Genomic DNA, 27,809 nt, shown 5'->3' with positions numbered 1-27,809 from the left:
TCTTACAGCCAGAGCATGTTTTAGGGAGATAGGGAAGAGAGTCAAGACATCAACTGCATCTTGGGTTAAGCTTTTCCCCCTTGTTCTTTGAGCATGTTATTTATTATTACTGTGTTGTTTTCCTTTGGCATACAGAGTCACATTCCCCCCTCAAGTGGCTTTGGGTTCAATGGGAGCTCTTCATGCATCCAGGGGCAGAACTTCCCTAAAAGTTTTAGTTTTTTTAATACAATCTATGGTTCACAAATACAACTAGAGGCTGTCCCAGCCACCCTGGCATCTTGCCGTCCTGCAGGGAGGCTTTGCTAGTTTTCTCCAATTATACACCTTAAATCTGCCCCCTACCCCATTTTAACCAGCAAGGGCTGTGCACCATCTCACTTTTTGTTGATCACACCTCTCCCAATAACTCCAAAATCCCCATAAAAGAGAAAGGCTAAAATTCAGAGAAGATGGTCCATTTATCTCATTCTAATACAACCCTCCTCACACTACAGCATGCATCAATTTTAGCTGCAAAGTAGACGTGAAACTCTTCACAGTGAAGGGAGGAGTTATTTGTAATTGGATGGAGAGAGCCTGCATTAGCCAGGCTTTCAACCACAGGAACAGTTCTGCTGGATAATATACTAGAGAAGGAAATCTTCCTCACAGCAATGGCATAGGGCTGCAAAAATTCTTACACCACAAAGTAACCATGAAAATGGGTTCACCATGTTTCAGTCCTTGGCTGGAATTTTTGGAGGGGCTGAAGGAAGATAGGCTCCAAAAACACTTAAAGTCAATGGGAGTTGGGGCACCCAACTCCCTTTGGTCCCTTTGAAAATCCCAGACTTTATTAGGTGGCTCTTTGGTGTGAAATATGCACAAGTCCATTGGGCCGGATGCAATGCATCAGAGGGTGTAGAGGGAGTTGGCTGATATGACTGCAGAGCCATTGGCCATTATCTTCGAAAACTCGTGGCGATTGGGGGAGGTCCCAGATGATTGGAAAAAGGCAAATATAGTACCCATTTTTAAAAAAGGGAAGAAGGAGAATCTGGGGAACTACAGAACTACAGCCTCACCTCAGTCCCTGGAAAAATCATGGAGCAGGTCCTCAAGGAATCCATTTTGAAGTACTTGGAGGAGAGGAAGGTGATCAGGAACAGTCAACATGGATTCACCAAGGGCAAGTCATGCCTGACCAACCTGATTGCCTTTTATGATGAGATAACTGGCTCTGTGGATATGGGGAAAAGCTATGGGCGTGATATATCTTGACTTTAGCAAAGCTTTTGATACAGTATTCTTGCCAGCAAGTTAAAGAAGTATGGATTGGATGAATGGACTATAAGGTGGATAGAAAACTGGCTAGATCGCCGGGCTCAATGGATAGTGATCAATGGCTCAATGTCTAGTTGGCAGCCGGTATCAAGCAGAGTGTCCCAGGGGTTGGTCCTGAGGCCAGTTTTGTTCAACATCTTCATTAATGATATGGATGATGTGATGGATTGCACCTTCAGCAAGTTTACAGATGACACTAAGCTGGAGGGAGAGGTAGATATGCTGGAGGGTAGGGATAGGGTCCAGAGTGATCTACACAAATTGGAGGATTGGGCCAAAAGAAATCTGATGAGCTTCAACAAGGACAAGTGCAGAGTCCTGCACATAGGATGGACTAATCCCATGCACTGCTACAGGCTGGGGACCGACTGGCTAAGCAGCAGTTCTGCAGAAAAGTACCTGGGGATTACAGTAGATGAGAAGCTGGATATTAGTCAACAGTGTGCCCTTGTTGCCAAGAAGGCTAACGGCATATTGGGCTGCGTTAGTAGGAGCATTGCCAGCAGATCGAGAGAAGTGATTATTCCTCTCTATTCGGTACTGGTAAGGCCGCATCTGGAGTGCTGCGTCCAGTTTTGGGCCCCCGACAACAGAAAGCATGTGGACAAATTGGAGAGAGTCCAGTGATGGGCAACGAAAATGATTAGGGTGCTGGGGTACATGACTTATGAGGAGAGGCTGAGGGAACTGGGCTTATTTAGTCTGCAGAAGAGAAGAGCGATAGAAGCCTTCAACTACCTGAAGGAGGGTTCCGAAGAGGATGGAGCTAAGCTGTTCTCAGTGGTGGCAGATGACCAAACAAGGAGCATTGGTCTCAAGTTGCAGTGGGGGAGGTCTAGGTTGGATATTAGGAAAAACTATTTCACTAGGAGGGTGGTGAAGCACTGGAATGGGTTACCTGGGGAGGTGATGGAATCTCCATCCTTAGAGGTTTTTAAGGCCTGACTTGACAAAGCTCTGGCTAGGATGATTTAGTTGGTGTTGGTCCTGCTTTGAGCAGGGGTTGGACTAGATGACCGCCTGAGGTCTCTTCCAACCCTAATCTTCTATAATTCTGTGCTGCTTGGTCTCAGTATATTGTGCAGTAGAGAGATGTTCTCATCACAAAACTCACTTGGGCACTAACTGGCCCTTTTTTGGCAGCTTCAGTAGAGAGACTATGAACTGAATGGGCATGAAGGCTGAATTTCAGAGGACAGTTTGGGGAAGCTCATATTCCTGCTGGCCAGGCTGTATTTATTCCATGGATAAACAAAGAACTCCCATTTCCAGGGCTGTCAATCTGGCACCCTTCACTTCAGAAAGACAGAACCTACCAGTTGCCATCTTAAATATCTTTGCTGTCAAAATTGTTGACTGTTTTTTTAAGTTGTAACTACTGCATTGATCCATATTTACTAGAAGCAAGATTGTAAACCAGTTTACAGTAAAATGAATGCAAAGCATAAATCTTTAGAATTATGGTAACTGAATTAGCTTTGTAGTAATCACAAGAGACAGAATGAAAAATGTTTCTATATGCACATGTTATCTACTTGTTGGGCACAAGCTATTACATAGATTATTTAAATCCCGGACGTGTGCGGAGGCAAAAAAAGAGGAAACTTTTTTCCAGAAGCTTAGAGAAGAAAAGTTCACTGTATTCATGGAAACTGCCCCAACCGCTATTCCACCCCACACACACACACACACTCCTGAATCCTTTTGGTTTGTTCCCTGAGCTCAGACCCCTGTTCTGCTGTGAAATAGCTGTGAGCTGGAGCAGTATTATGGGAATTGTATTGCAAGTGAACTCAAACACTCTGCATCGCACTTTATACTTCACCAGACACAGACACTTTATACTTCACTCTTTTCACCCTCTCTCTCTTTTTCACTCCAGTGAGCACAAAGGATGTGGAGGGCTACCAGCTTCTAGATAAGATCTCCAGTGGTACTTATTTTTCTCACTGCTTTCTCTCCCAGTGTAAGCTCTAGGTTACCTAGGACTCTTCAGCACTAGCTAAGTAGTAAATAAAAAGAGACAAATTAACAGTGTCAGGAGAGAAGGAGGTAGAAAATGTGGTCCACTGGTTCAAGCACAGGACTGAGAACCAGGAAATCCTGACATCCAGTCCTGGGCCAGATTTTCTGCTGTGCCTGCAAGGAGGCTTTAAACCACTTTTATTTTTTCCAAATTCTGGGCTGCACAGGACCTGAGGCATGCAAGTTAGAACATCCCCGAAGGCTGCTCTAACTTACAGCCGCCTTACCTGGCAGTCTAAGGGCTGCTCTGCAGTCCAAGAGTGCCAGAACACAGAACCCAACATGAGATCTCTCCTGCCCTCATCCCAACCTACACCAGGGGCTGCCAACGGCCTGGTACAAGACCACATATATCAGCTCTTTGCTTCCCCTGCACTGTGGGAAATTCCCCGGGGCCACTCCACCCCCTTTGTAGCCCCAGCATGCTCATAGAATAGCATAAAAGGGCTTTAGCAGGTCACACAATCTGGCTTCTGAATCTCTGCAGCTTCTGGCCAGTCACTTGACCACTCTGCCTCAAATCCCTCAGTCTGTAACTGGAGTTTAATACTAATTTACCTACATGATTGTGGAAAGGGAGAAACACTGTGGGGATTCATTAGTTCAACAAACGCCACCAAATTGAAATCTAATCAATTTAAAAACAAAACAAAACACACAAACACAAATTAAAAGGTAGAGTTACTACACCCACCTCTGAATCCCCTGACTGTTTTTGTCATTCCACAGTCATTTACTCTCTCTTTTTTTTTTCCTTTTAATTCCTCTCTCTGTTGCTATGTGAAAGAGCCAAATCAGCAACAGGAGAAAATTACTAGCTAGCATGATAGTGACGTCACCCCGCTAGCGCAGGAGATAGGAAATGGAATGGACCATCAAGAAAACAGTGAAACTGACCGTGCACAAAGTGAACACATATGTATTTTTCCTCTCTTTTTTCTGTTTCTCTTTCAGCAACAGTAATCTTAAGGGTTATGTGAAACAATAGGAAATACAATTCTTAAATTGACAGAATCCTTATTGTTCATACCGCAGTACAGATGCTAAATATTAGTATTCTACATCCTAACAACCTCCAGTGTGGTTCTTCCTATATCTCATACTGAAATACAGATACAGTGGCAATCATCCCATAGAATTTTGAATCAAGTTTATTGTCTTGGTCCTTATCTTCAAAGCACTGCATGGCCTGGGTCCAGGATACCTAAAAAACCATTTAAAGCTTCATGACAAAAAAATACAGTTAACAACTTTGCTCCTCTGGTACAAAGGAATTTTCAACAATAAGAGTAAGGCTCATCTGTCTGAGAGACCGAGCTTTCTCCGGCGGTGGTCTGAGACTGTGGAATGGACTCCCCCAGGAACTAAGGACTATCACCAACCTCACCACTGAATGCAAAGTGAGGTTGGTTTCGCCTTGCCTTCTCTAATACAAAAAGATAGCAACAGGTATATTTAACCAAAAAAACTACCAAAACAATACTCTACTCCACGCGCTTCTCCCTCTGGGGAGAGGATGAGAGAACAAGCAACACATGACACATGTGTAATCACATTGCTGAATGCACTACTGGAAGGCCCTCAAATACTATGGTGATGAGTGTGGTATAAAAACCTATATAGAATAGAATCTAAATGTGCTACCATCCTGCTGAGAGAATATACCCACAAATTCAATATAAGATTATTGTCAACTGTTGGCAGGAATTAACACATTAAAGTGACTCCAACTATAGCTTTCTAAATTGGAGAATTGCTTACATAGCCAAAGGTGTGCAACCACCGGCAGGTGTACTGAACCATGCGGGTGAACACATGTCCGTATTTGCATGTGCTGCCTGGAAAAAACCATGTTCGTCTGCATAAAAGCTACATTTTGCATAGTGACATGGGAACCCAGAAAATCAGAGTGGGATGCTTAATGTACCACTGTGTGTGCACCAAAAACCCAGGATAGCTTTCTAGTTCCCTGCTATATCACTGAGGTTTTAGGGCTCTTGGAAGAAACTGAAGTGTCTGAGTATACGTCTGTGCACATGGAGTTCTTCAGTCTGCTCTTTCTACAACAAACTTTAAAAAGAGGTTACCAAATCACTCCAAAATATTGATTTGACGTTACTGTAACAGCAATGTTGCATTTATACAGCACCTTTAATCCAAGCACATCAAAGTGCCTTGCAAACTAATAAACTAAGCTCCTGATCCTGCAGTGTGCTACATGCCCGTAACTCCAAATGAAGTCCATCCTAGGGCAGAAGAGCTCTGGGACAGGCGGAAGAGGACAGGAGAGAGAAAGTGATGGAAGCTGGTGGGGGTGGAGAGGAAGCACCACTATTTGGGAGTTGTGGGCCAGCGAAGGAGGCAGGAAAGGAGCAAACATAGATGGAAGAGAGGAAAGAAACCAAGCCTAGTGTAGCAGGGTGAATGCCCACTCCAGCCCTGAAGGGGTTGGAAAAGCCCTGCAGAGGGCTGGAGCTGTGTAAAGGGGCAAACCCCGGCTGATTGGGGAAGTGGCTGCAGCTGGGGCCATGCCCCAAACTGAGCCACTCAGCCTTATAAGAAGGCCAGGGTAGTCAGAGCAGAGGAGTCTCCCTCTGACAGGACAGAGAGATAGGCCTGGCTGCAGGGAACTCACCTGGGGACCTAGAGTGAGGCAGGGCTGGGAAGCCCTAGGCCAGCAACTCCCCAGGCTGCAGGGCCTGGTCTTAGGCCATATAGGTATTGGGGTTGCAGAGGGGCAGCCTGAGGGTGGGTAAAGGCAGCCAGTCCAAATCCCTTGTTGCTGGTGATGATTGGCTGATAGACTGCAGTCTGCCCCAGGGCGAGGGGGCTAGATGGTGAATGGCAGTAGCCACGACTGAGGCAACATTGGGATAAGGGGTGGGGGTTCCCCTGGGTGGGGAGACCCAGAGAAAGAGTGGGGTACTGCCAGGGGGGGCAGTACCTAAGCCAAGGGCACCGGGGTCTGGGAGGGACACGGGGGGCCAATGACAGGCGGGACACCTGGCCTGCAGAGGGCGCTCCAGAGGCTGATGAGCTAATTCCCAGGATGACCAGCAGGAGGTGCCGCAGGGGTGAGTCCACGCCTGACTACACCTAGTTTCTCCACTCACCCTATACTAAGCCTAGTTTCCCCACTCACCCTATACCAAGCCACACCATTTGCACTCTCCCTTTCCGCTTCTTTGTTCCCTAACCTCTGTCCTTAAATCTGCCCCTGTTGGGCTGGGGCTCTCAAAGTCCCTCCACTCACCCACTAACTGAAAAGCAGAGTTCAGATTTTCCAACAGCACTGACAATTGACTCAAGTACACAAGATAAAGCCGCTAACTTGTTGACAAGTATTAATCTTACACCTCGTGAGAAGTGAGGAAAGTCATCTCACATGCTCGGGTGTTGCTTTAAAATTAGTGCTTCTAGAGGTTCAGAAAAGGACTGTACAACAGCTTGACTGGTAGGGAAACGTGCTGGCACTCACATGCAGAGGGTGCACCACTCCCATGGACTGCCTTATGGCTGGGAGTGGCTCAGCTTCAGGGAGTACTTGTTACTCTCCAGACTGTAGGAGGATTTTCTGTACGTGGCATACACAGCTACAGCTCTTCGTCTGTCAAGCCCCATTTAGGTAACTGCTTTTATCCCATTCTAAAGTCCAAAAACACAGGTCATAAGAGGAGGGAACTTTGAAAGCATGTTGTCTACAGTAATATATGACGTGGTCAGATTTATGAGCTTCATTCCACAGGTGAGCAGTCTGGATCCCTTACAGTAGTTACCACACAAACCTGGTGGTATAACCGTGTTTTATGCAAATCTTGGACTAAAAAGAGATTATCATGGGGAAAGTTATTCTTCAGAAGCAGTGCAAAATATTGAACTTAGTCATGAGATCCTCTACTGGGTTGCTTAATAGTCTGCAAATAGCTGCATAATGATATGGTAAATTTAAACTGGAAGTGAAAGAGAATGGATGTCTCATGCATAGCACACTATGTACTGTATTATCTGGCTTCTGACAACTGAATAAACACAGACCAGGTCCTGATTTCATAGAGTATTTTTACACAAAAGTGTTGAAGGTGAACCTGATTTTGGCTTGATTTTACTGAATGCTACACTCAGGACCTGTCAGTCTCTGTGATCCCATCACAATGGTTTCTACCCTTTAAACTCATCCCCTCTCTGCCGCAGAATCAACCAACATGGATAGAAGATAATTTGCTGAAAATAAGGAATCTAGCATCATGGCACACTTATTCCCACTCTTAGAGACAAAGAGAGCCGCCGCACTCACTCCAATACATCTATTATATGACAGAAATAGGAAAGACCCTTTTGATCATTCAAGACTAACTCCTTGCCAATGTAGGATCGTTCCTTATATTTTAAGAGTCCTTAGCAATGGGTCTTCCACCCCATGTAAATATATATATATTTATACCCATCCCCAACCTGTCCATTGTCTCTTACCTAAACTAGTCATGTTTAGCCCTTTTAATATGTCTTCATGATTTTGTAATTTTTTTTATTTATTGTGTTACGGTAGTTCCCACTATGTACCCGACACAGTCTGGGCATATAAGGAGACAGTCACCTTGTGATTCATCCTCCTTTTTCCTCATCTGTTTGTAGTATCCACCTATTATCTCATCTTGTATGTAGATTGTAAATTCATTGGGAGTGGGACCATTTTTTGTTACATGTTTGTACAGCTTCTAGCACACTGAAGCTGGGACCTCTCGATGCTACTACAGTACAAATAATAAAGTCTCTATTCCTGGTAACTCCCATGATTATTTTTGTTGCTCTTCTCTGAAGACCTCCATTTGTCTATAGCTTTCTGGTAATGTGGTGCCCAGAACTGAATGCAATAGTCTAGGTCTAGGCAACACAGCACTATAGCTGTACTGAAAGGGTCTTTTATCTTCGTACTCCATGAGGTTTGGCTTTGCACATGCAGTCAAGAGTCGCATTAGCTTCCCTCCCTTCCCCCACCAGCTGGATCACATTCCACACTCTTGTCTAATGCTTTGCTTTACTGCTTCCCCAGTCTCTCACTCCCACAGAGCATGTGTGTTTCAGACTACTTTGCCCTAGCTGTACTGACTATGCATAGAGGAAAAAAAAAGCCACCATACTTGCAGGCTGAAGAGAACAGCAGCAGCGAGGGAGGGAAGCAGGAAAGAGATGTGGAAGAAACTGACAATGTGGAAGGGTGAGGAGGATGAAACACTGGTCAGTGTTTGACATTTATAGATGTGAGAGCTCTATGCTCACAGCTTGGTGACACGTTCGCTGGACTGGGACTCTGGAATTCTGGGTTCCATTCCCAGGTTTACCACAGACCTCCTGTGGGAACCTCAAAAACTCTCTTAGGGCCTGATCCAAAATACTGAAGTCAACAAGAGTTGATGAGTAGGCTTTGGGTCAGGCCCTTAGCATCTCTGCATCCGATTCTCCATTGCCCAGCATCTCTGCATCCGATTCTCCATTGCCCTGCATCTTGTATGGGTATTTACAGCTGTGCTGAATGAGTGCAATGGGGTGTAGAATGCTACCATTCTGATCTGGTAACATTCTACACCTACGTTGCACAAATGTAGATATCTACACAGGGTGCAAAGGAGTGGAAAAGTCAGACCCCTCTGCAAAGTGCGGTTAATAAAAATAATTTTTCTTCCACCCTTAGTGTAAATAGAGAAGATGGACAAAGTTTTTCAGGGCAAGCAGCGTCTACTGCTCCTTCTACAGTACCTACCACAATGGACCCCCAACCTTGGCTGAGGCTTCTAGGTGTGACTATTATACAAATTCATAAATAAGTGCCATGGATTTCTGTAGAACCTCTACATGATGAACAAGGACATGTAAACTAGCTGAGCATGGTTAATCTTTGAGGCTCAGGGAAGGGATGAAGAACCTATATTTTAAACTAAAGAGGTTATGTTTATCCTACAAGGACTGGTGGGCAATTCAGGGATGGCATAGCTGAGGCATTCAGATTTTCTTTACTATAAAATAGGCACATTGCATCTAGTTAAATACAATTGTAAAAGTAAACCACAGTGATTTTCCTAGCCAATACACCTTATTGTCTTAAACCTTCTTGCTTATGAGTTTTTATACCCTGACTTTCCAGTGATCAGGAATGCTAGACTGTTGTTGTCATACAAAGCACTCTTGGGTTTTCATTTTTAAACAGGCTGTATTGCCAAAAAGGGGCAATTGTTTTAGAATTACCTGGAGTACCACCTAATTTCCAAAGCGAGAGGGCACCCGGGGCAGCTTGCATTTTGGATCTACCTTCTGTCTCCTGAGTAGCCTATAGATATTTACTTGGTAAGATATAGATATAAGTTAAGGCAATAATGCAATGATCCTACAAGCCTCAAAGCTTGTAAGACAATAGCTTAGCTAAACTAATCAAGGCCTAAGGCCCCAAAAGTATTAGCTAACCAGGACTAACTATAAATCATAAGCTATCACAAGATAGAATGCTGTAATAAACAAGTATGACTAAATTGCTGACAGGTAACTACAAGATGCAGTTGATGTCAGCTTTTGATATTTTAAGTTAGGAACATCAGCAGATGTCCAACCACAAGAATGCCATGGTAACTAATTGGCATACTGTATATGCCAATAAGCTTAGGGTAAAAGCCTAACCTGTGGGAGAAGGGCACCCCAACATGTAAGGTAAGGAAATACAGATAGGGTAAAAGGGCTGAAACCCCTAATGAAGATGCATTAGGCGTAGTGGGTGTCAGCATAAAATAAAGCTATATCCCAACTGTGGGCCTTGGGAGATGCCAGGATGATGACCACTGGTGGGGAGGATGAGGATGACTAACACTCTGGGTTTTTCTTGACGTATTATTTATCTACTTTGGTGGATTGGAGTGTTTGTGCTTTTGTTAGCTGTGCTAATAAAAATACTACAAGGACAAAACATCTTTCCTAAGTGTAAATGCCTCTCTCATGCACACCCGGGTTATCACCACAGCTAAGGGTACGTCTACACTGGCAAATTTAAAGCACTGCCGTGTCAGCGCTTTAACATGGCTGTGTAGTCGTGGCACCAGTGCTGGGCGCTGTAATAAAACCACCTCCGCGAAGGGAATAGCTCCCAGCGCTGGGAGCATGGCTCCCAGCGCTGGTGCACTGTCTACACTGCCACTTTACAGCATTGGAAACTTGCATTGCTATGGGGGTATTTTTTCACACCCCAAGCGAGAAAGTTCACTTATCAGTATAACTAATAAACAATCAAAAGATCAGGCAACACCTGTCTATGTACAGAATAAAGAAACCTTTCACCTTTTTAAGAAGGTTCTTCTCTATCTTCCAAAATCTTTGAGTCTTCCTCCTTTGTGGTGCAAAGTGGGAGTCACCTAGCACTAGCTCAGCACTCCCTGCATTTTGTAAGCATGGCACAAATTGGGAGAGAATTGATTAGGACTGGGTGATTAACCAGTTAACAAGGGGATTCAGCTTGAAGGCTGAGGACTGTAGAGGGTGACAGGAAGGGAGAAAAGGGGGCTAGAAGAAGCCCAGGATCTCAGAGAAGTGAGACCTCTTTTCCCGATGCCCACACCCTGTGCCTAGGGAGTACATTGAAGCTTGGGGTGAGGGAGTATTGGGATGTGCACCTTTCTTTCCAGACCACGAAAGGCCACAACCTGCACCCCACCCCTTACATTACAGGAACTTGGTTATGTCTTTGAAAGTAACAAGGCCCTGTCCCTTTATATCCTTTTTCTCTGACACAGCATGTACTTCTTATCTACTAAGTTATAGGTATTTTTATTCACTTTCAACCACAATTTTTCTCCGGGGGAAAAAAAAAAAGCCTCATGCTAGCACATCAGCCACCTATCATTATAGCTGGTAAGGGGTGTGTGTGTGTGTGTGTGTGTGTGTGTGTGTGTCACATTCACATACTATCAACTTTGTGCCTAGTTCCAACAAATGTTTTACCTCCTTCTTGTATTTTCTTTTTCTGTCTACGTGCTGCCTAACCAGTTATTTCATATGTGCTCTCCCAGGAGAGTCTGTTCTGCCTTTGCAAGGGGATGGACCCATAAAGAAAAAACTGAACTCTCTCTATTATGATAATACATTAATTTTGAGGGCATTGATGTCTCAATGAGTACATTTCTTCTGTTCTCTAAATTCCACAGAATCACACTATAATCCTCTTACTGAATGAGGAAGTCCTAATCTCCCCTCAATGCAGTTAAAAAAACATTTAGCACACTGATATAGGTGATGCTTCCACATTAAAGACATCTAAAGCCACTCTGTTCTATTCACAGCTGGGCCAGAGTTCTGAGTAATTCTAATGCTTGTAGGTTAACCTGAAGAAGTTCAGAGTTCAATGTACATCTATTTCAGGTCAGTGAAAATCTACACAGCGTCACACTATCACAAATTTTACTCCCAACTGTACTTCCAAAAATGTTAAATAATTACTTGCTGACTCCATTTAAACTGCCTCATTTATTATGCATCAGTGAACTGTAGCCAATTAGTTCATTTTATCATTGCAGTGTTAAGGTCATGGTGAACTCCTATGTTATGTCATATATAATCAATGGGTGATGAATAGACATAAGGAGGATGGGTCTATAAGACTTACAAGTATTTAGGAGTGATGAGTGTGTATTAAGAATACAAGTAAAGCATGGCTGTAACACCAGGCCTACAGGTTGAGGCCTGTAAAATTTCAGCTTAACCACACTAGGTTTAAGGAAGCTTGACATAAGGGGGTGACCTAAGAATAACCCTATGCCACTAAAGTCACAAGATTGCTGGGAAAAAATGGTCCAATAGGTGATGTTATGAGAAATGTCATAATGTACCCAACTAAGCTGCAAGATACCTGAATGTAACAACACAGAAAGTTCTGTGCTGACTGCAGGTTACCCTGGAAACAGTTAATGTAAATGTTACTAAGATGCTTATGAAATTAAGGGTAACTAAGAACAACCTATGATAAGCAGGGCGCCCCAAAATTTATGGGGTGTGGAAATACAAACTAGGAAAAGAAGGGTTGAAACCTTCATGCATGTGCATAAGGAGTAGGCATGGTCAGAACAAAAGGATAAAAGAGGTTCCATGACTAGGCTACAGTGGGAAGACCTCATTGGGAGAACCCCAGCAGGAACCACCCCTCTCTCTCTCTCTCTCTCTCTCTCTCTATGACCACCTGTTGAGAAATCCACCCAGCTATGAAATGTTTGGTATGAGAGTGAATATGGCATTGGCCAGTGCATGGACTCTCTCCGGTTGCGTAAATAGGTATGCGAGTATAACATACTAAAAACAAGATCTTTTTTTACTTGTTTGTGGTACTGTACTCATTCTTCATGTGTTACTAGAGCTTCCAAATCTACACTCTATGTAGCAACAGGAGTTGGACTCACTGTAATTTAGCACAGAACTATCCATTCATTTAATTTAAAAATAAAGACTACAGAATAAATTTGCCCAAGTCACCTTTGAATCAGACATGAGCTTATAAAGTGGTTCCGCCATTGAAAACATCTCCAGGTCTGTTAGTTAGGTGACCTTTTAGGATAGAGTAAGCAATGCTTTTGAAAAGTTTAGAAGCTCTATTGATGTCTGAGCTAGCCCATGCCTGACAAGAGCCAGTGACATATGGGTGTTAGTGGCAGATTACAAGTATTGCCTAGAGAGCACTGAAGAGGTCCTTGAGGGCATACATATTACAGGACAGCAAAACATACAAAACAATTCATTCATATGAAATGTACTCTACACCTTTAACATAAAACCTAAAGGGACAGATTCACTGGGAGATCTCTATCTGTGCTAGCATGACCCTGTGTCCCCCAGGGTAGGGATACCATACGTCCGGATTTTCCCGGACATGTCTGGCTTTTTGGGCTCCAAATCCCCGTCCGGGGGGAAATCCCAAAAAGCCTGACATGTCCGGGAAAATCGGGACATACGGGCAGCGGTGCTGGGCCGGGGGCCGGGCGCCGGCAGAGCCGGGGGGTGCTCGGCCGGGGGTCCGGGGGCCGCTGAGCGGGCCGGCGGGGCTGGGGGGTGCTGAGCAGGCCGGCGGGGCTGGGGGGTGCTGAGCGGGCCAGGGGGTGCTTGGCTGGGGGGCCGGGGGCCAGGCCGGGGACCGGCAGTGCTGGGCAGGCCAGGGGTGCTCGGCCGGGGGCCGGGCCCGGGGCCGGCACCCCAGGGCCCGAGCCGACCCAGGCTGGAAACGCCGGGGGGGCCAGCCTGGGCTGCACCTCCTCCCCCCACACCCCCCTTACCTGCTTCAGGCTTCCCGCGAATCAAATGTTCATGGGAAGCAGGGGAGGGGGTGGAGTTGGGGCGGGGCTGGGGGCGGGGGCGGGGCCGGGGCCCGGTGGAGTGTCCTCCTTTTGGAGGCTCAAAATATGGTAACCCTACCCCAGGGGAAACCCATCCCCAAAGAGGTCAGGCAGCGTTTCAGCCTGGCGTGCACTAGTGGGGAGGGGAGCTTTAACTCCTGCAGTATCTCTATAGGAGTTCTGCTAGTGAGAGGAGCTGAGTCAGCACACTCATTGACCATGCTAGCCATGCTCTGTCTTGAACAAGGGCCACAACTTTCTAAGCAGCACTATTCCCCCTGGGAGAAAAGAGTTAGACCCATAGGATGCCATGACTTTCTACTATTCAGGCGCTGCTCCAGGATTTCTGCCAGAGCATATTCAGGATGAGTGTGGCCCATAGTGTGCAAAATAAAGACTACTCTGAGATTATTCAGAACACCATTTTGTTAATTCAGGTCCCGCACTATAAACCTAGAGAAGTTCTGTAGCATTCCAAAGAACTGATCCATCTTACAGATTAGTTTGTTGTGCTTGGTCATTAGTGTAGAATGCTACAGGGTCTGTTTTATAAGGGCAAGTGTCAACTTTAATAAGGTGTTACTGTTCTAGCCTGACTCATTTTGATATATATGTATTTACTGTGTGCTGGAAACTTTGTCAGTAGCAGAGGCTACTTGGCCACAGCTCTGTCTGCTGCAGAAAACAAGACAGCAAGTACAGTATACCTCCTTGAACTTCCATATCTTCACTAGCTGCAGAACATTAGGGGTAAGTCTTTTGATTCCTAAAAAAAGGAAACTGTATTGCTTTAATCCATGCACACTCAGAGTTACATGTGTTAATGCATTTGTACTGAAAATAACTACAGAGAACCTAATATTGCTGGGCTAGTTTATTTTTTAGTATAATATATCAGTTACACAGGCCTACCCTTGCTCATTGGATTTAAAGCTGCATTCACACCATTTCATGCTGCATGACACACTTTTCTTCTATATTACCACCACAGTACTGTCAGCCCCAAGAACTCAGAAATCATGAGTCAGGATCCAAAATAATCATGAGTCTAGCTTAAGTCATTAGATTTGCAAAAAATAATTAATTAGATTCTTTTTATCTGTCTCCTGATGTTGGAGCCTTTGGGATTCAAAATTTCCATCTTTTCTTCATAAACATGAGGGCTAGAAACTTACTTTAAAAACAAAAGTAATGAAAGCTGAGCTTCTCATGTATTCACATGATTCCCGAAGCTGCAGCGGCCAAAGACGCCAAATATTGCAAGATAAAACTTCAAGAGCTGGCAACCCTTCTACCAAGAATCACTTAAATGGAACATTTGGAAACTTAGATACTATTGCTTTCTCAGCTTGGCCCAAACTTAACAGTGATGGTTCTAATTTCTACCTTCTTTTGCTAACACGGTTCCTATAGTTTTAATTCATATTATTTGGATTTTTTTTTTTATTCACATCTCTAGGTGTTTCCAGTCATAAAACTGCTCTACCCAAATGGTCTTTGATGTGGGCAAACCATTTACAGCCAGATTGAAATTAAGGTGAGTTAGGCACTTTAGAAAAAAATCCCATTAGGCACCTAATACCTAAAAAATCTTGCTCTTAGTCGCAAGTGATACAGCTCTACTGTATCAACCACTATCCAACAACTTAGCCATCTCAACCACAGTCAGTCAATTACACTTCCAATGTTTCCATCTTACAGGGCAACTACACTCTGCCAAAGGACTGTGGCGAAATACATTTAAAATGTTTTCCCTCCAAACCAGTGCATCAAGAATTGAAACTGTTCCCAAGAACACAAGGTTTATCATGTTAATTCCTAGTCCCCAGAGACATCATCTCTTGAAGAACTAAAATCCTCATTTATGGTTTTGGTATGTCAGTTTTGACAGCAGTTGAAGTAAACTGCTAACAAATCAAAATGGAAATGGCGGGGGGGGGGGGGGAGAGCACACGTGTAGAAGTCAAGTGGTTACCAAATTGACCCAAGGAAACAACACTTCTAGGGATTCAAATACTTTAGACTTCCTCTACTCCCCTCCAACCCCCCCCCCCCCCCACACACACACAAGTGCATTCTTTAATTTCAAATTCTGAATATTTCAGATTCCTCTCCTCCTGAAATAAATTGACTAAGATAAGTTGCTAGCATGTGAGGCAACCTGTAGACAGATTACACTTTGCAGTTGGAGCCTGATAAGACTACATTGCCAGACAAGAAAAAAGCCTTATCTGAAGTGATATAGGATCTTATCATTTCCTGTGGATACCACATCATTGGGCACATACGTCTGCATTGACGTACACACTATTCTATGTTATAATCTCTGTATTTTGTGACTTGGCCATGAGCCTTATGTAACACATTCCTATTTAATATGGAACAACATGTGCATCGCCGTGGTAAGCAAAGTAATTTTCTTTCCCCCTGGTAATTTTGCCTCTCAAGGCTTTTGTTTAGCCACTGAAGAAAGAAGGTGCCTGTGCTAGCCAGAACCAACACCACCTAAATAAGATTTACAAGCACTAATGATTAATATTCTCCATGGTATGCCCAAACTGACATGGGTTTTAGGATTCACGATGAATCATTTTGTTAAGATTTGAATAGGTTTTGCTAGCAGGATTATTATCGTGAGTTAGAGGGTGAGGAGCATAATTTCCTAATTAAACAAAAATGAAAACACCTCAGCCTCTTTTGGACAGTATTTTAAGGCTACATTCTGCCACTGTGATACTGCAGGGTTATATTACAGCAAACACTTACACTGTCTCTTTGTTAAGAAAATCAAATGCATCTGCATGATCACTTGGACAGAGAGCATATAACACAGATGGCAGCTCAGAAACTCCGTTCCTGCTGTATCAAACAAATATTAAGTATTATATAATGAACATCTTTTCCTGTTACGCTGCTGAATACAATATACACATTAGCTATAACTGCTTCTGCATATGTAAAGCCATCTTCTGTGAAGCATTCATACACTCCCTGAGAGCAGAAGTGTAGCTTGTAATTGGTAAATTATAGTATACCAAAATGCTTTCAAGTCTTTCTTGGAAACCCCTAAATTTTATTGCTTGACAAGAAATTATGTAATGGAGGATTATTTCAGGTGACTCCAAACTGTCTACAGTGCAACACCAAGCAATCAGCTAAACCCAAAAACAAAGCCTGATTCTTCCTCTCTGTCCTCTGCATATCGTATTAGGCTGTTCAGAAAAAAAATATCGATGAAAATACTTACCGCTTCCGAGTCTTCAAATCCATGCAGGTACAAATTGTCATACATGGAGGTCTGATAATCCAAAGCACACTTCTCAATGCAAAACTGAAATTGCTACAAAGCCACAGCTAGGGTTAAAATGTAGAAAAGGCCTATGCAGGGGAGCGGAGCCTGCCTTGTCAATTTTCTGTGGATTCCCCAGCCAAGATGCTATTCATTCACATCATAGAGGGGAAGGTTATCCCTAGAGGCAGCCCAGACCTGGCATTTTATCTGCCTTCCAAATACAGAGCATAAAAGCAAACCGTTCCCTAACCAAGGGCTGATGACAGAGCTAGAAAAGAACCCTGTGATTGGCTGAGCTGCCCTGCTCGGCTTCAGTCAGCTGGAAGAGCATTTTCTTTGATAGTGGATGAGGAGCCCTAGGCTTACACCTTTGCAAAGAGCTTGTCCCTGACTCTTCCTCTCTTACACATACACAATAAAATCTGATCCCAATCAAAAAAGGGCATTTATATATGGAGAGTTTTCACCACTGAATAAATCTTTCTATTTATTAAACTATGTATTATAAATATGTACAGTAGATGTTTGGAAGATTTTGATTTCTAAATCAAAGTGTAAGAAAATAATACAATATTTCGAGGGGAAGGATCTGCATTTAACAAACTGTAATTTAAATTTTAAAAGGAAAAATAGGTCATTTCATACAAAGGCACAGCAGGGGAAAGGGAGGGGGGAAAGAGAACAGATGAGATTTCATTCTCGTTCACACTAATTTTTAATATCCTCCCTAAATTAGAGTGCTGTATTTGGAGGGGAAACATCACTTCCTTAAAACACCAATTTTAGTAGTGAATAGAAACAAAGGGAGTCTACTCGCTCTATTTATACTTAGGCAGTAGTATAAATTTTATTTTTCTAATGAGCAACAAGCTCAGTTATCAGGTATTTTTCCTTTAAAAGCCACTTCCAATGGACTATGCAAATTGGTTTAATTCTAATATTCCTTTTTATTCCAAACAAAAAAAAAATCAATAGTTTCAACATTCCTTTGTTAAAATGTGTAAGTTGGTCAAAATCTTGCACTTGTACATAATAAAATTTACATGGGGCCAGACTGTGAATTCTTGACACACACTGGTGAGCATTTACTCACAAGAACAGTCCTATTTGAGATGAGTCACTAGCTACCAGTAAATGGGGTTATTTGTATTGCTCCCCAACAGGAACAAGGAGCTCACCAGCTATGTGTTTGCATGTTTCGCTCTTAGCAGACGTAGTAAGCTAAAGGTGAAACATTTTTAAGTTAGCAGCAAAATAGCACCAACTTTCCAGCAAGAACTTCTCCTCTTCTAGAAAGCTATTTTCATTAATTCCCTGAACTTTAATCATACAGTCAATTGTCAGAAATGTAGTTGCTCTGTTTAAGTAAGCAAAGGCGATTTCCTTAAAGAGAAACACACACAAGGCAACTCTTTTACAGTGAACTTTTCTTTTCTACATCGTAACTTTATTGTGGGTAATAGTCTCACACACTCATGACACAATGCCCAAATTAACATGTTCTGTGTAAGAAATAGCACTGGGATTGGGGAAATGACACCTACACACTCCAGCATGAAGGCACGGCCACATAAAGGGGAGAAAATATATACACTTTACCAGTCCAGTCCAAGGTGCCTGGCCACATGCCCATCATCATGGGGCGGGGGGGAATCAGGCTAGATTGTGGATGTTTGAGTTTGACTATATGTAATTTATATAAATTTAGTGAGTTTGTTTGTACCCGTGTATCATCAAAGATGACAGATGATCTACTATGGCACAGAGACACTTCAGTCATCTTACTGTTTCATCTATGGAGTGTGAACTCTCAAGAAAAATTGACATTAGCGAGGCCATTCGTGATTTTGCAATGAAAAAAAGCCAAAAGTTGTAAAGTGATAGGCCCTTTTGATGACATTTCAGAAGTCAAATATAATTTTTTCTTTCATTAGTGTGTCTGTAGGGAATGGGATGGAGATCCATATTATGTGCTTGCCCTGGGCCCAGCAAAATGCTGCTTGTGGCCTGCCTGCAGAAGTATTTGCATAATCATGGACCCAGGGCTCATATCACAGGTCCTTTCAAGACCTTTCTTTAGGGTGGCTGAGCTGGATTAAGGCATAGGCATTATAGGTCCAGGCATAAACCCCAACTCCTGGATTCACAGATTAGACTTTCTTTTTTAAAGAACTGTATTTCTAGGCCTCATGAATGCAAAGGAAAGCTCGAAAATGTGGCTATCTGTGAGGGATGCCTGAGTCTGCAGACAGCCTGAAACAATAGCTCCAAGGAGGCATGAACTAACCTAGGCATCTTGACTCTGAAACCTCCTCCCACTTCAGAGAGCCCTGGGGCAGAGCTAGAGTGGTGGAGACCCTATGCAAGCTGGTTCGTGTGGGTTTTCTCATGCTTTATTTCTACCAGTACTTTGGTGCTTAGTTTAAAAATCACAATGAAATGTATCTACGTTTTCACACTGTAGTGAAAGCCACATAAATAGGACTTTTAGGAACAAGACAGTGGACCTTATTTTCCTTACACCAGTGTAACTCCCTGGACACCTGTTTAAGTTTGATCAAAATCAGGCACCTGGCTACTACTGAGTAGTAAGCACATGCATAACTTTTAGTATGTGAGTACTCACGTTTAAGCCAATTGGACTGGAGACCATCTTTGTGCTTGCACAGCACCTAATATAATGGAGTCCTGATCCAAGACAGGGATTCCTAGACCCTATCACTGTACAAATAACATGTGTAAAGATAGCCATGTGCTTAAGTATTTTGCTGAATCACCTAAACTGGGTCTTAAGAGATCAAAGCACTGACAATGAAAGAATATTGTGATCACACTACGTACTTTGCACCTACCTGTAGCATGAAGCAGCAACAGCAATTGGAGTATCCTACATTATAGAATTTAGTGCACACCTTTAATTCATTGATTTCTTTAGTCTGCCTGGCCAATTAACCCTTGAGCTGCTGCACTTGCTGTGCTGTCAGTTGTTATTTCATTGAAGTCAGTGGGGGGGGGGGGTTAGGAATCACCAAGAAAATTTAGGCGCATGTAGCAAAATCAGCATTTTTAGTCCACCTAGATGGACCTAGAACATTCAGCAACAGCTAAATGGCCAAGGACCTGATTCAGCTACAATATATATTGTTTATGAATCACAGAATCCTATGCCAGGCTGAGAAAGTCCAAAATATCAGCTTCTGCAATCTTATACTGTACAGATGTTGGGTGGGTTTTTGCTTATTAAATCTCAGAATAAATAAAACTAAAACTGTCCTAATGAGTTATTCCTCTTCCACGCTATAGAATAAAATAACTATTTCATAAGGTTAGTTGGCAATGCTAAACACAAACAAAATTATTGACCACTAAAAAGCTGAAGATAAAGCTTGGGTTGTCTCTTGATTCTCAATCCTCTGCTTAGACACAGACCAGCTTTGTGCCCTAGCCATCGTAGTGGGAACCTCAAAATTGATAAGTGGCCACCCAGTTGATAGAAGGAAAAAAATCTAAAATGAAGAAAATTTAAGGAGCAGGGAAATAATATTGCTTGATGATTTATATTGAATATCATTACCATTAAAAAAATTAAGTCTGTAATAACAAATACAATGTTTTGGAAAACTTTTAAATGCCAGATTATTTGAAGGAACTTTTAGATGCGATATCAGAATAATTTGCTAATTCAAAAAAGGAGGAGAAGAAATCTTCAGTAAACTTTGACATTCATTTGTAATGGACGTATTTAATCCCCAAATCAGTGGAATTACTCTATTTCCTGTTCCACTTGTCTTTTCTCTTACATTTTAATCTAAACATCATTGTAATACACAGGGGTATTAAAATATGTTTATTAACTGCTTAAGCTGAATAGCTTTTAAGAGATGTAATAAAAATATATTAACTCATTAAACAGGATTGTATTTAAAAGTTGTAAACAGTCTTAATCAGTAGAAGCTGAAAGAAAATGGTCACAGGCCAAATTCCATATGCTTAACTCACTGGAGAAGTCCCACTCATTGCACTGGGGCTACTCACATAACTTAGATAAGAAGAGTTTGACTACATGTTTCCCCCCCTCAAACTGCTGAACTCTATGTAAAATGAAATTGACATGTTATAATGCGCCATCGATCCCTAGTTTAGACGTGGTTTTGTGACCAAAATGAAAATAAGGAGATGGCTGAAATACTTAAGAACTCGAATGGGAACCCTAAATCCATATCTAGATCTGTGCTAAATATTTATGAGGTAGTTTACTGGTCAAAGGGACAATCTCAGTCAAGTCCTTCAAGACAATTAAAAAGAGCAAAACTATACTGTCCTGCAGGTTAATAATAATCTGCTTCTGTTACCTTGTATAGAATGGAGGTCTGGTTTTTCAGGTTTGGAAATTAACCCTTTTGGTGCTGGTCTTACAGATTAATTACTGTGCCTTTGTTGTTCAATTAACATTGGGGTGAAATCGGTAGAACATTATTAGGTTGTGTGTGGAATGTTCAGACACACAGTGTGTTCTGCCAGACAAACCTCTGAGCAGGAATTAAAGGGCCAAAGTTCCATCAAAGATTAATGTGGGAAGCTCTCACGCATTTGTTAGTGCACTATCACTTCAATCTGGCAACATCGTTTGCCTTGCTGAATGAAGGCTTTCTTAGCAATGTGAAGCACCAGAAATATTCTCCTTTTACTGACATCTAAGAGCTCTACAGAATAGAGCATTACTATGTGCAAGGAACCCAGAAAATATCAAATCAATGGAGCTTCTATGCACAAACGTTTCTACGGCCTGTGACAAGGGATCTTGGAAACTAAAAATGATTTTCCTAAATAAAGGTGAATGTGTACAAATTATACTCACATCCATGAAGACCCATTAATGTTTATGAGGTTGGAAATGTGCGAGGGTAAGCTTTGGCTCTGGGATCAGTTACATCAAAACCATACAATTGAGCAATAGAGAGAGTTAGAAAGCATCATTTAAGTGAAAGTCATCGTTGTCTTGGAAACCACTGCATAATAACTACACTGCACTGTCGGTGCAGTGACAATACCAGGTTCCCAGTAAGTAAGGCGTTAATTCTGGCTTTCCTCCCTCCTCACCTCGAATGGGTGCTCAAGGGAGGAGCTATCTGAAGGACAGAAGGGGAGCTAGAGTGAGAAGGTCAGTGGGCAAGTATGGCTCTCACCCAGGTTAAACCCCCAGATGAAGTTACATAACCATAATCAGCTCCTATCCACCATAATCACACCCCTAAGCCCAGGGCCTGGCTAAAGACTGGAGGAAGGGTTAGTAAGAATTGTTTACCTATGCTGCATACTTAACTGATATATTTTACATAAAGTGCACGCATGAGCTGTGGTGGGGTATGGGGGGAGGATGGGGATATCATGCCTCCTACTGCAGAAGTGGAACCCAGCAGCTTGCTCCTTTCAACCCCAGCTACCAGTTTCTATTATTTTTCACTGGTCTACGTTTTCCAGGCTGTCTTCATAAGGTACAATTAGGGCCAAGATTCAGGGCCTTACTCTGGCCCTCCAGCAAAGTAGCCAGAATTAACCCGGGAATTCCTGTTCCAAAAATCTCTGTATAGCATTCCTGTACCTATACCATTCCAATCTTATGACATTTACTCCTCCAGCCCCAGATGTAGGGGGCATGGCTTGGAAAAGAGGCACAGCTGGAACACAGAACTGCCCGGCTATCTATGACTGCTGGAATGGCCCCTTGTTGCTGTTAAGAGCTGACACAAAGAGCTACACATAAGAAGCCAATTTGCACTGCCCCAAAAGAACAAGTTTTACTGAGCCTACAAAACCCAGGCTCTATACTACGTACCCTGGAGTGCCATCTGCTGGTGGATTATCTATTAACTGTTTACATATACATAGCTATCACTTATACAGCACTCCTGTAACAGTGTTTGGTGGGCAGCCAGAGGGTCTGATTTACCCCTAGGACTGGACAATTTCCCAGCCAGCTTCAGGATCCACCAACCGCAACTCTTTCTGATGCTGCACTGAGTATAACAGCTGCAGCAGCAAATATGGCCCTTTCTTTTTATTTTAAATGAACAAACAGAGATTCTCTTTCACATGGCTCAAAGGCTAGTTGTGTTAACAAGGGCCTTGCATGAGTACTCTCCAGTTCAGGGCAAATGAAACAAATGTTGGGTAATAGTGTAGATCGGATACACAAGCTTTTGTATTTTAATCAGGGCTGTCAATTAATCACAGTTAACACCTGTGATTAACTGAAAATAGAATTAACATGTTAATTTTTTAACACGTTAATCCTATACCTCCGGGCTGGTAGGGACATAGACCTCTGGGTGGAGGGTTGAAGCCGCAGCTAGCAGCTCCGGAAGTGTCAGGGGGACTGAAGCCCCCAACTCCTGAGTGGGGCTGAAACTCCAAGCCAGGCTGGAGCTCCACACCCCAAGCGGGGCTGAAGCACTGAGCAGAGCTGAAGTCCAGAACCCCGAACCCCTGGCCCAGCAGGGCTGAAGCCCCCTGCCCTGAGCAAGGCTGATGCCCCGAGTCCCTCATGGCTGAACGTAGGGGCCACAATTTTTTCTAGAGGAGGGGGTCACAATTTTTTTTTAAGTCCAAATGGGTCGCCAGCATAAAAAGTTTGAGAAACACTGCCATACAGAACAGAGGCCTGGCGAGCTCAGCCTTCCTGCATCAGCCTCTCCTCCCCTGCTGCATGCCGAATCCTTGTGGTAAAATCCACCCTCCCTTGCAAACAAGGGTTCACTCAGCTGAAGAGAGTTATGTAATAAATAATAATAATTCTATATTTGTAAGTTCAACTTTCATGATAAAGAGATTGCACACTACAGTAACTGGTATAAAATCTGAAATTCTTAAAACTGCTGTGGTGATTTCATTAAAGCCGATACTTTATTACACCATTAGAGTAAAATACTGAAAGTAAGAATAGCAATCAGAATATTGACTTAACTGAAAAAGTAGAAGCTGAATACTCTATTGAAAAGTCTCCTTTCATCACAGATAAGAATATTGTAACCGCCTGATGTCAAGAGCATTTCATATCCCTATGAACAAATACATTCTAGGCACAAATCTCCACAGTCTCTGGAGTCAGAGAGGGATTCTTCTTGGATTCAATTTCTTTTTGCTCAGTTGAATCATTTCTGAGGTCCAAAGGGAAAAGATGTGATGTCTCTAAGAGAAATGGGTCCATATGTTCCTGGTTTGGAGTGATCCAAATGTTTGGGGTGGGGGGGGCACCGTATTTCATAGAACATGAACTTTATAGAATGCAGCCCAAGACCATATCAAATTTTATTTGAAGGCCAAGCTAATGATTGAACAATCAAATAACTGCACTAGTCCAGTTCTTTCAATAGATGTAGCAGACTGCTCTTTGTATAAACGCACCAACATGTTCTTTGGGTGGAAGTGCAGTAATGAGATTGCAGAGTCAGGTAAAAACAGCAGCACTGCAGTGTACAAAGCCAGAGAGATAAGTCAGTACATTCATTCTTTTTCTTACTCTAACAAATTCATTTTCACTATTATCAAACCACTGGTACCAAATCACTATGACCAGTGCAGGAGGGCTGTGGAGCCATAGTGCCCCTCCTCTCCCAGCTTGGGTATGGGGCTAGCATTGGCAGGATCATTAGCCTCAGGGTAACACAAGGACAACTTTGTTCACAGACTCCAAGCCAGCACAGAAGGGTAGATGCTGCTCTGGTACTACAATGATGAGCATGGAAATAGATTACGCTAAAATGTATCCCCACATTGGGCCTGAAAGTACATAATAAGGAAAAAACTTAACACTTACAATACTATATTGGTGTATGTGGTTTTATTGAACCCATTCCTTATAGAAATCTTAAAGCACATAACACTTGTGCTCCAGAACCTGCAGTAGTCAGCAACAAGCTTCCAGATGAAACTCAGGTGTTGGTTTTCACCAATAAAGCCCCAAATGTTTTGAGACTTGTTGAGAAATTGCCTCTCTCTCTCTCTCCATACAATACTGCCACGGTTGAGATCTGAAGAGTGCTCAAGCAGGTGCTCCATTAATTCAAAGATGGAGGAGCTGCCAGCAAAACATGAATGGTCATCTACTTCAGAACTTGCTTCCATTAGAAAGAGACCGAATTTCTTAATCTTCCAGCTACTTGGCAAAGACCACCTTTTTTCCCCAGGCATTTGGGATGGAAGATTGATGGGATATAGTGACGAGGCTTTGATGTGAGAGCAATACAGTTATTGGTTTATGGATTACTGTTGGAGTATTGAGCAGCTCTAGAAGTTTCGTTACCACTTTTTTATTTATATTTAAGAACAACAAAATTAAAATGACATTTTAGACATGTCTTTCTATTGATGATTCGGAGGCCTACATTTGAGTTTTGTTAAAAGTATGAACAGCACTAGACAGGTTATTTGAATCTGAAGTCACAAATGAATCTGCTAGTGCCCAGTTTAATAGTTTTTAGGGTGTGATGTAAGGCACCACCTATTCAGTAAGGCTTTTACCTGACATTGCTTCATTAGGACTGCTACGAAGTATGAAGGTTTCATTGTTGCAAGTTATTTGCAGTCTCATAGTTTAAAGCATGTATAGTGGGAGGGGTAACTGAACTACTCTTATTATTCTCTGCATTTAACTATTTGTGTGATTGCCTTTTCTTAAAAAGGCACACAAAAAGATATGAAAGAAAATGTTCAATCAATCAATAAACACTATATAAATGCAAAGAGGCTAAGCTGTAATTGTTGTGGGACACTGGGAACCACCAAGCTGAATTTCCTGACTGTGCTTGAATTCATAGTCACAGCATTAGATTAATAGGGATCCACATTGTTAAAACTTGGGTGCCTAAATTTAAGGACCTAAATCCATATTTAGGCACCTAAATCAAAGTAGCCTGCTCTTGATAGGTGCAGAGCACGCAAAACTCTCGTTGACTTCAAAGGTAGCTGTATGTGGCTCGGTACTTTTGAAAATCAGGCCACTATGATTTAAGTCCCTAAATATGGATTTAGGAGTCCAATTTAAGCATCCAGTTAAAAATGTAGTCATATTTTTGTTTTCCCCCCTTGAATTGTTATACATTAGTTTTGTTTGTTTCTTTTGGGGGCAAGGGTACTTTTTATTTTTTTAAGCCACATACTTGAATCTACAAGACAGAGTAGTGCACCTTCATTCATTTCTCATTTTTAACCTTAAGTTCTTCTCTTATGAGTGATATTCAGTTTCCTAAGAGCTGTAAGAATTGATGTTGAACACCCATCAGGCCTTTATCTTATGAGTTGATGTAATTATGAAAAACTGTCAATAAAAAAGTCAGTTTAAAATTTTATGGGAGCGAGTGCAGTGCCTGAAGACGTGAAGAAATGTTTTATATTGGTAATTAAAGTCTGAAAGCCTCATCAATACTGAAAACACAATAAAGAACAACAATCAATCAGGGTTTGATCCAAGTCTCATTGAAGTCAATGGGAATGTTTCCACATAGCCAAGGTCTGAATTATAAGCATTAGTATGTGAAAGCAAATAATGGGTGAAGTAGTACTGTAAATGTAGTGTGGTTTTGAACAAGGACCTGTGGTTACATTACAATACAGTTTTAAAGTCAAACACAAATCTTTATTGAACAATACCTAGCATGGGTTGTCAGCAGGGCTTAAAACCAAGACATGAAGCATCCCTACTCTTTGAGCCAAAGGAATAATTCCACTAGCAGGTAGCACTAGGAGACTGTTATCCTCTGTGAATTAGTAGCGAAAGAGGATGCGACATGGATTATCCACGCATACTCCATTAGTACTCAAGTTTGTGAGATGGGGCATATCATAGAAGCCACACGACTGTAAATGGTGAGCTCTTCAAATCTCGTGAACTAGGGGATTGCATGCAGTCCTGAAAGCTCCGTTTCCTCCTGGTCAGTTTTAATCTCCCAAAGCCACATGAACGTTGGTAATTTAACTAGAAACCATTCTTGGGACTGTTGATGGAAACATTTTTTTGATTAAATATGATCCTCAAATGTGAAGCCTTGGGAGATAAAATGGACAAAGAATGGATTGACTAAGTAGCTGAGACTGATATGGATGATGTTGCCAGTTAAAATGAGTTCATTACTTCTTCCTTAACTGACAAGATGGCACTGGAAGTTTCTATAGCATTAATACTCTTAGGAAAATTAGAAAATTTACTACTTGGTGCCTTTGTAACGAAAAGACTGACCACAGCCTAAGGCCTCATGAGCTAGAGATCCAACCTCACCAGCTAGTATGCTGACATCATAGCGATCCTGCCACAAGACGACAGACAGACTGCAAGATCAGTCAGAGGACAAAGAAATCCATAGACCGCACCTAAATATCTGTCTGACAGATATTCTCGAGAATAGGGTTGACATGGGCTTGTCTTTACATCCTGGTGAATTGTGGGTAATTTTTTTTAGAAGGTAAGAGAAAAGAGTGAAGAAAAATAACCTAGAATTTATAGAATGTGGCATCCAGACCCTCAGGTTATTTTGGAAAAAAGTCGCTTGAAAAAGTGTTGCTCCTTTGTTTGCATGGCTCCTTTGTGCCCCCCCGTGGTTCCCGTTATACTCCCCAGGGCTTACCCTTTTCCCCACCATGCCTTATCCCCCTTCCTCACTTCTGCCCTGCTGCTTTCCCTGTTTCCCCCCCCCTCCTTAGATATGGCTGCCCACCATCTTCTATCTTCCTAGCTGTCTCCCTTCTTCTTACCCCCAGGAACAGACTTCCCTTTCTGATGTAGGCTCCCCTCCAGGCATAGTTCAGTGATGCCCACCCAC

General features: G+C 42.5%; 1 protein-coding gene across 5 annotated transcripts in view; it reads right to left on the bottom strand.

Annotated features, from left to right (window-relative positions):
* CACNB4 (calcium voltage-gated channel auxiliary subunit beta 4) overlaps positions 1–27,809 on the bottom strand; it is a 213,617-nt gene that overhangs the window by 113,739 nt on the left and 72,069 nt on the right. Inside the window, exon 1 of one of the 5 annotated variants that reach the window (XM_054044136.1) lies at positions 16,951–17,189. The exons of the other annotated variants lie outside the window; for them this stretch is intronic. Coding sequence (XP_053900111.1) covers positions 16,951–16,995 — 45 coding nt within the window. The 5' untranslated portion in view covers positions 16,996–17,189. Of the gene's footprint in view, positions 1–16,950; positions 17,190–27,809 lie in introns of those variants that run through there. 5 annotated transcript variants of the gene reach the window in all.

This window comes from Malaclemys terrapin, chromosome 11 (assembly GCF_027887155.1).
Source record: "Malaclemys terrapin pileata isolate rMalTer1 chromosome 11, rMalTer1.hap1, whole genome shotgun sequence".
NCBI lineage: Eukaryota > Metazoa > Chordata > Testudines > Emydidae > Malaclemys > Malaclemys terrapin.
This window is presented reverse-complemented; position numbering and strand designations above follow the sequence as displayed.